This window comes from Brachionichthys hirsutus, chromosome 21 (genome assembly GCF_040956055.1).
Source record: "Brachionichthys hirsutus isolate HB-005 chromosome 21, CSIRO-AGI_Bhir_v1, whole genome shotgun sequence".
Classification (NCBI taxonomy): domain Eukaryota; kingdom Metazoa; phylum Chordata; class Actinopteri; order Lophiiformes; family Brachionichthyidae; genus Brachionichthys; species Brachionichthys hirsutus.
In genome coordinates, this window is record NC_090917.1 from 1,374,624 (window position 1) to 1,383,504 (window position 8,881).

An 8,881-nucleotide genomic window follows, 5' to 3' on the forward strand; every position below is an offset into this window, starting at 1 on the left:
GAGTCAGAGATGAAAGAGAAACGAGCATTTTAAAAACATGTTTATTTAGAAAAATAAATAACGACACAAAACATCTGTACAAAGAACACACAATCGTGCACGTACACCAGAACGCTTCTGCCGTTTTGTACATTCATCGAGGTGGAGGCGGCTGAGAGGGACGGATGAGCTCGACCAACTAAGACTTTAAGCTTCTCATCGAACATGGAAAATATCAGCTTCTGAGGAAAGTCAAAGGAAAATACACAGGAAGCAGAGTAGGCGGAGTCAGTCCACGCACACACCCTGAAAACACGCACAACAGCAAAGTCAGTCAGCAAACTGGTGTTACAGCAGAGTACAGTTCAGTGTGGCCCAGTTTGTCCGATCCGTGCCCCCCCCCCTCCCCCCCCCAGGGATGGAAAAATCCATGACAAAGAACCAGCAGGGTGGGGTCAGCTCTGGCTGCGTCCTGTCTTCTCCGATCCGTGTGTCCGCTTGGCCAGTTTAGACACGATGTCAGCGCGACCTCTTGACCCGTAGATGGCAGAACTCAATATCAGCGGGTCGATTTGGATTAAAAAAAAAAAAACAGCAGCATAAATCAATAGCTGTGAGATAATCGAGTTTTTTTTGCACTTTTTAAATACACATTTTAAATAAATGCACCAGCCCAGACAATATTTCTAAACTTTCAGCGCCGTTTTAAGTCGTGATGATGCTCATGTGGGCCGCCCCGATCTCGGGCCTCCGGCAGCGTGTGGTCGTTTTGGGCCGGCTTCATCCACGGGGTTTCCTGCCCTACTTTTTTCGCCCGTAATTTTGACCATCAGCGATTCTTGTGGTGAGGAACACTCTGTTCCACGGTGAGAAAGATGTTTTCAATTTTCGAGAAGCAAAACAAGCAGCTCAGAGCGGCTCAAGTCTGGCGTGGGTCCCCCCGGAGGGGTCCTCTGGGTCGCCGCTAAAATGAAAAGATGCGGCTTAATGCTTGCATTTAATGCAAACATTTTTTTTAGCATATTCTCATCCTGGAAACAATAAAAAAGAAAGGAAGAAGATGAACCGACAAAGGAGGAGTCTGACGGAGCGCACGTTTGTTCATGGCAACGCCGTCGTCTGCAGCCTTGCTATATCAAGGGGCTCCTTGGCAACATGGCTGTAAGTTTTGGCCATTTTGAGATGATTGCCATGGAAACCCGGGGGGCTCTGCAGTATGGACGGGCTGGATATGGAGGTGACGATGACGGCTGACGTCTTGGTCTTCGTCCCCGGCTCCTCCAGCTGTGTGTGTGTGTGAGAGAGAGAGAGACAGATGTTCAGATGGTGAGACGAGGCACTGATGAACTTTATCAACCGCTGCGCTGATCTGATCAATACGACTCCCCTCCACTTAACCGCCAGATTAAGACTCGAGTCAGTCACAGCCAACGGAAGACATTGATCGGTTGAACCGATGCCTTGATCGCCCCCACAGCGACTTCATCACAGTTCATCAGCAGATCAATGGCTCTCCTCCAGCCGGGAGGGAGTGCAAAGAAGGAAGATTCTTACGGTAGCAGGCGGATGACCGGCTGGCTGCACGCCGAAGTCCGACATGGAGATGTCTTCAGGCGGCGTCGGAGTCTGAACAGAACGACCACAAAACACACTCAGAGTCAGCTGATCAATATGTCTTTCGTTCTATTCCGGCATCCGGGGTCACATTAAAAACCGAAGGAAGAGCCTCTGGAATTAAACTTGGAGCATCTGGAACCAGGGTTCGTTTTGTTTTTCCCCACACTCCCTGAACGCACCAGGACACCTCACACCTGTTCTAAATTGCCCAATTTGAACTGTTTTTTTTTTAACAATGCTAAGGTTAGCTTACTGTTAGCGAACGCTATCACTTTCGCGGTGCATTAAGCTAATTGCGTGGTTTGGTCCATGCAGGCCAGGTGTCCCGCTTCAGGATCCTAATCCATCATCGTGAGTCAGAACCAGGAGCCGAAGGACGTCCCACGTTTGCGGTGACTTTCTCGTGGACTGGTAGGACGCTACGCCTGTTTCCTAGATATTCTCCCACCTCGTCACCCCGAGCGGTTAAACACGCGTCGATGGAGTGTAGACAATTGGCGCATTTTCAACCAACTCAAACTCAAAGACGATTTCACTCGTGTGCTCGTTATTTACAAACTCCGAGTTTGCAGCCAGTCGCTGGTTTTGTGGCTGTGAACAATTATTCTGTTGACTGCAAACTGTGCATACTGATCTTTTGGGGGGGGGGGTTATTTTTACTTTTTGGGGTAGCTTTATGATCATGAGGGCCGTTTGTTAGAATAAAAATCCATCTGATGCGGGGGGGTTGAACTCTGTGGAAACATCTGGGCTCATTTAAGAAAATTACTCGACATTTAAAGTGGAAATGCTACGACGCTAATGCTAGCGTCTACCCTGGGGACGAAGGCAGACAAATCTCTCTCTCTGCCTGCTATGTTGTCGTTGACTGCATTGCATTGTGGGAACTTTGTGCTTGATATCCCATGCCTTAATGCTAAGCTAACGTGTAGCCTAATAAAGCGGCGTAAGCTACAACGTGCGCGCTCTGCTTTGTGCAGCGACGCAGACAGATGGAGGTCGGTGACTCCTGCAACAAACATGCAAACCCTGGATTAAGAGCGAAACATCCAGATTATTGGATTACTTTTTGGACCTTCTGTAATGGAGTCCTCGGTCAACGTGGCCTCGCGTGGCATTTGGATCTACGAGCGTATTTGGCACGTGGGTGACGTGTGAAATAAGATGATTACATAAAGACGGAAATGCTCCGTATTAAGCGCCCCACATAGAACGACGTGGAATCACTGTCCGGTGGAACAACGCTGAAAAATATTACCAACCTTCACCAAAAAAGTGGAGGCGATGAGTTCCAGAAATGTGCGTCTTCAGCAACTCACCGACATCTGGGAGAGGACGCACGTGGTCAGGTCCGTGGCGTTGTGGGTGGCAGCGCCCCCCACGTTGTGACCTCGCACCCTTGACCTCTGGCTGGCACGGCCCGTCTGCTTGACATCGACGGACAACTGCCGGCTGACCGTCGTCCGTGACGAGCGGTCCTCCTCCTCCATGTCTGAGAAGTGCGCCTGAATACAAATCGGACACGCCAGACTAGAATATTCAACTCCCGACCGGAAGCGGGTTTTTATTTTCGTCAGTAAAGACGGCGACATACCGTATTAGATATGAGACACACTCACTGATTCGCTCTCGGACAGGGAGGAGTCGCGGGGCTTGTGGGGGCCTTTGCTCTCTGATTGGCTGGTGAGGGTCGACCGGCGGGTGGACATGAAGCTGCCGCTGCTGAGGCGGTCTCTGCCGGTCATGCACAGCAACACGCCGAGGTAGGGAATGTACTTGTTGAGCGCTGACCTGAGGCCGAGAGGGTGACAAAAATACAATGGTGATGTCATCGTGTTGGTTTGACTCGTGCAAAAACACCCGTCAATAAAAGCAGGTGGAAGCGGCGAGATAAGATCCAAGCCCAAGACGGAGACGTGTCGGATGAGGTGAGATTTATTTGTAGGAGACGGCCGGGACTAGAGGAAGGCCGGCTCGGCAGTTGAGCGGGCTGGAGCGGCATGAGGATTAACGGGGAAGCGAGCGGACGCGTAGGCAGATGGGAAATAATCCCGAACGCAACGGAAAGATGGACGCAAGGACTTTAACCTGAAGAACAGACCCGTAAATCAAGGATGTCTGAAAGCGAGGGTTTACAGGAAGGAGTGATTTAGCCGGCAAATCGGAGAGGAGCTTATAGTTCTGGAGATCAGACCCGCTCCGTGAATTAGATCCCGCTCCGACCCAGTCGGGACAAATCAACTTTTAATCTACTCCGATACGAGCAACCCCGCAGGTACCTCCTCATCCAGACGGCTGCAGCTAAACTCAATACACCTGAGGGGTCAAAGGTCAGAGGACCACCAACGTCTTGAGTGTCGTCCTTCCCTGTGTTCTGCGCCGGCGTTCAGCCGTATCAACGCTCAGGCAGTTAAATCTTCCCGAAGCATCCAGCTTCATCACAGCTGGCAGGTTTCATACTCATCGCTACTCTTCATTACTCGGCGGCACCGCATGACCCAGTTATTAAGCCGAGGCGGCTCCTATCCGTCCACCGACGTCGGCTCAGCCGGTCTTAAGAGTCCCGTTGGAGTAGCACGCAATCCTGGGAGGGAACACGGAACGCGGCGGAAAATAAATAAAGCGGACGAAGTCGATCTTAACTTTGAAGGAAGGAAATAATAATGAACAATCTGAAACGTCTCGTCTTTGACGGAGAGAATGGGGGAACCTTTTCAAATAGCGTTTGATCTCGCTGACATTTAAACAGACATTGATGAAAACCCGAGGAAATAAAATGTTTCTAAAAGCAGCAGCAATTAGCAAGCAAAGTATCGACCAAATATTCAAAGTTTCAAAATGGAACTTTTCTGATGCCGATCCCTGTTTGAGTGGGCGTGGGCTTCTGGTCTCGGATGATTGGCTAAGAACGGTGCATCCGTTTGAAACTCGCCGCCTGACTCCGCCCTCCTACCTGTATTTGGATGCGTGATGGCGTAAATGATGGGGTTGTAGATTGCAGACGCTTTGGCGATCACAGCGGGAACGGAGTTCATGTAGGGGGTCAACAGGTGGGCGTACCTGAGCGAGACGGGAGGGAGGAGGAGAAAACGGGGGGGGGGGATGCTGACGTGTCCTTCTGAAACGTGGCTGTCCGTCCTAATCGTCTGGATTTCCCCGACACCTACCCGGCGAACGCGGTGAGCGCTGCGCAGGAATACGGCGCCCAGGAGAACACGAACAGCAGGATGACGATGAGGGCGATCTTCGCCATCTTCCATTCGCTCTTCATCTTGTTGAACTCCTGGTAGAGTCTCTGTTTCCGTCGCAGCTGATCTTCGTTATGGCTCTGAAACGCACGGCATCGTGCCACGCACACGCACGGCTTACACAGACGGGAGCATGGGGGAGGGGGGGGGGGGGGGGGGGGGGGGGAACCAACCGTGTCGTGTGTCGGATGGCTCTGAAGATGCAGCAGTAGCTGAAGATTATGATGGAGAGAGGGATGAAGAAGACGAAGGTGAAGAGCAGCATGGTGTAGGAGCGTACAGAAGGGGTGAAGGTCATGTAATCCCAGGAACAAGATGTCATCAGTCCTTCGGGGACGTAAGCGCCTGTGGGAGATCACACACGCCCCGACTTCAGACGATTGCATTTATTTTCTATTTTTGCGAGTCATCCTGATCTAAAACCTCTAATCCTCACCACATTTTGTCGTTTTGATCAAATCAAAACGATGTGACCAGAAAGCAAAATCAGCCACAGGAATTGTGCATCCTAATTTTCTTTTTTTTTTTTTTTTTTACTAACTCGAGTGGCATTCCGTCGTGCACATTCCTCTCCCGGAGTGCCTTCTAAAGAGGCCGTTCACTTAACGGCAATTTTATTCTAGAACGGAAAACCTGAGTCATCTTATAATGAAGGCAACTTCATGGGCCTGAAAATCGGAACAAATGTGGATCCTTTTGAAGACCAAATAAATCTCATCCAAGATCTGTGATTTTAATCAAATCCATGGAATCTTGCTTAATTTGATTTGGATTGGAAATTCCATCCATTGCCAACTAAGAACATTGAGATATTTCTCAAAGCACCATATTTTGTAATAAAATAAACATCCAGGATCCACCACAATCCAGATCTGCACCAAAATCTAACGTTTTTTTTTTTTTCCATCATCCTGCTGACAAACCAACGAACTGAACCGGACCTCATTTTGCACAGATAAATATTAAGAGACGAGGTTGCGTTCAGACTGCAGATGGGGGGGGGCTGCTAGCCTTACAGCTAAAGCTCATCAAAACAATTGCTGTCAGTGTCAGCCAGCTGGAATCCGCGGAGTGGAAGCGCCCCCGAGTTTTTAGGAGTCGCCGCGTCCTTGTCACGAAAGAGTCCTGCAAATGCAGTAAAGCTGAAGATCAAATATTCGCTTTATGTACTCTCGCTTTGGACATCAGCTCGGGATGTAGATGAAAGGAACAGATCTGGACCCGACACCTCGCCACGTTAGCGTCCCTCCCAACGTGACAAATTCCGTTTCAACCAATTACCATCGGAAAAGGGTAAAAGCGTTCCGGGGCGTTTGCGTTCCACTCACTCCAACCGAAGAAGGGGGGCAGGCTCCACCCCATGGAGTAGAGCCAGGCCGCCGCCACGATGCCCAGGGCCTTCCTGCGGGACATGACCCCCAGGGAGGCCAGAGGCCTGGTGATCACCACGTAGCGGTCCACGGCGATCACCGTCAGCGTCATCATGCTGCAGATGCCGAACAGCGCCCCGCAGAAGGCGTACGCCTCGCAGCCTGCGGGGACGAGAGGCGAGGAAGGTCAAAGAGAGGGGGGTCTCCGTGGTCCCGGCCTTGTACCTGCGCTCGGGTTCGGGCCGTGCACGCGCCTCACCCCTCTCGCCGAAGATCCACCGCTTGTGCATGCTGGTGATGAAGAACGTGGGCGTCTGCGTGAAGCACATGAAGAAGTCCGTGACTGCCAGGTTGATGATGAAGATGTTGGACGGCGTCCGTAAGCTGCGGCTCCTGCACAGACGGGGGGGAGGGGGGGGGGGGGGGCACGTCGTCTCGGGGTCACAAACACACACACACACACACACACACGCATGGAAACGGGTACCTGCAGAAAGCATACAAGACCAGGAAGTTTCCCAGGCATGCCCGTGATGCCCACGGCCAGGATGACGACGCGATGGTGTAGTGGGCGTGGTCCGGGACGTCCGCCGTGGGAAATGGGTGGCTTGGGTCCATGGCGCCCTAGACGCGGGTTCAAAGGAAGGAGTCGGTTAATAATGTGGAACCAGGCCGAATTCGCTGCATTTACACCCCCCCACCACCAGGGGAAGACAGATTCATCACTCAAGACATGCAAGTCTGCAGGGGGGGGGGGGGGGCTGTGACGTCAGAGCTGGCATCATTTATAAAAAAATAAATGTTTGAGGTTTTCGTCCTCCTGTGGATGAAACAGTATTTAGAAGCTCTGAGCTGAACTACACGCAGCCCCCCCCCCCCCGTGATAAAGGACGCAGCCCCCCCCCCCCCCCCCCAGATGCGGAGGTCAGTTCTGTGGAGTCCAACGTCAGAGACGCGCTGAACGGCGGCGCGCAGCCTGGAAGCTTCGCTCGTTCACGTCAACGAACGAGCCTCACACTTTATGAATGAAAACACCTGCGGACACAAACCGGGCCGCGCCGTGCCAGATGTGGTGCCGTGCGCCGTTCGTGGGCCGGATCCTGCTGCGGTTTGGCACCGCCGCCGGCGTGCAACCGAGGGAATCCCTCCCAAAATCAAGCCCAAGATGCGGTGCGGTGCGGTGCGGTGCGGGACACTCACAGCTGCGGAGAGCCGGTGCGGGCTGATGGAGCTGACGTGCCAGGGCGCGCGGGCGGTCGGCTCCGGCGTGGGGGTCCCCGGTCCAATTAGCAGCCTGGAGTCCATTCACGGTCCGCGGAGGTCAACGGGAAGCGTGAGAGAAGTGCGCCGGGAAAGGTGCTGGGTCTGTCCGAGTAGTGCGCTCATGTCTGGCTCCAACGGGGCGACTGGAGACCTGGAGAGCTGCGGAGGGGAGGAAAGACGCCCCCCCCCCCCCGCTGCCTCCGCCCAGTCGCTGGTGCGGGGATGCCAGAGTGTGTCAGTGGGTCTGCGTCCATGCACGCGCACAGACGGACCGTCGGTTCTTCAGGTGGATGAACTGTTTTACGCGTTCTTCTTTGTTTGAGAATAACTTCAGTGCGTGAACTTTTAAATATGCTTGTTTTACGTAAAAATGTGAAAATAATTTAATAAAATAAATCATTAATTAATAATGACAAGACGGTTCTGATTCACACCATCCGGGTTACAAGAGAGAGTCCGACAAGTGGAGCGTGTTTCATCGGGGGGGGGGGGGCTTTGGCTTTTGAGTGCATCTAAGGGGAAAGGTCGAGACCAAAGAAGGATAATGTGGAGGGATTAAAAAGTATTTGTTGTTTTGGCCAAATATTCAGGGGGCATGTAATACTTTAATCCTAAAGAGAGAGAGAGCGAGAGAGACCTGGTTCGGGGTCATTATTGATTAAACATTATTGATTAAACAGCTGTAAATGGAGCAAATAAATAAAAAGTCGAAGCACTAATAGCAGAATCCTCCCATGATTGTAATGAGGGCATCATCAAACAACAGGATGACGTCATGTTAAAGATCTTTCATTTGGTGTCAGGTGACGCAAATGTCCGATTTGTCCCTGAACGCCCGGAAACACGTGACAGATTCTTACACCTGGTAAAAAAAAAATAATAAAAAAAAAAATCCACCCCGTTCGGTCCCGAGGCGTCTCAGGTGCGGCATCACGTGTCCAACAGGAAAGGAAACGCCCCCAAGAGGAAGTTCAAGCTGAAGGAGCTTCTCCTGACTGTTACAGGTGAGTCGGAGATCGTCTGGGAGTCACGTGGGGCGGGACCCCCCCCCCCCCCCCCCCCCGCCGCCTATTGAGGCAGGTAAGGGCGTTTTAATGAAGTTTGCGCAGCCGTGTTGGATGTTAAACGTCACGCTGCGTGATGATGCTGTGGATTTATCGTGTATACAAATGTGTCATGGAGAACGGGATTGGCCCCTTTACGCAGCCCCTTTACGCGGCGTCTCCATGCCTGCAGCCTGTATGTGCCGGTTCCCAGCTGTGGATCGATTGACCCATCCCGACTGTTGTTTGGATTTAGCCGTGGCCGGATCCCGTTTTACACATTTTACAAATATACGGACTCAGAAATGTCAAATCAAGACCTAAATGGAGATGAAACTATCCACGGCGGAGCGACCGGAGG

At 51.9% G+C, this 8,881-nt stretch overlaps 1 protein-coding gene across 1 annotated transcript; it reads right to left on the reverse strand.

Annotated features, from left to right (window-relative positions):
- Positions 1–1,080: 1,080 nt before the first annotated feature.
- On the reverse strand, positions 1,081–7,519 carry LOC137909812 (melanopsin-like). Its single transcript, XM_068754237.1, is given in 14 exon segments — positions 1,081–1,263; positions 1,534–1,605; positions 2,916–3,101; positions 3,216–3,387; positions 4,537–4,656; positions 4,764–4,878; positions 4,881–4,924; positions 5,018–5,189; positions 6,173–6,376; positions 6,474–6,607; positions 6,702–6,736; positions 6,738–6,772; positions 6,775–6,838; positions 7,415–7,519. Coding segments are annotated over 14 exon segments (1,641 nt in total).
- Between the last annotated feature and the right edge of the window lie 1,362 nt (positions 7,520–8,881).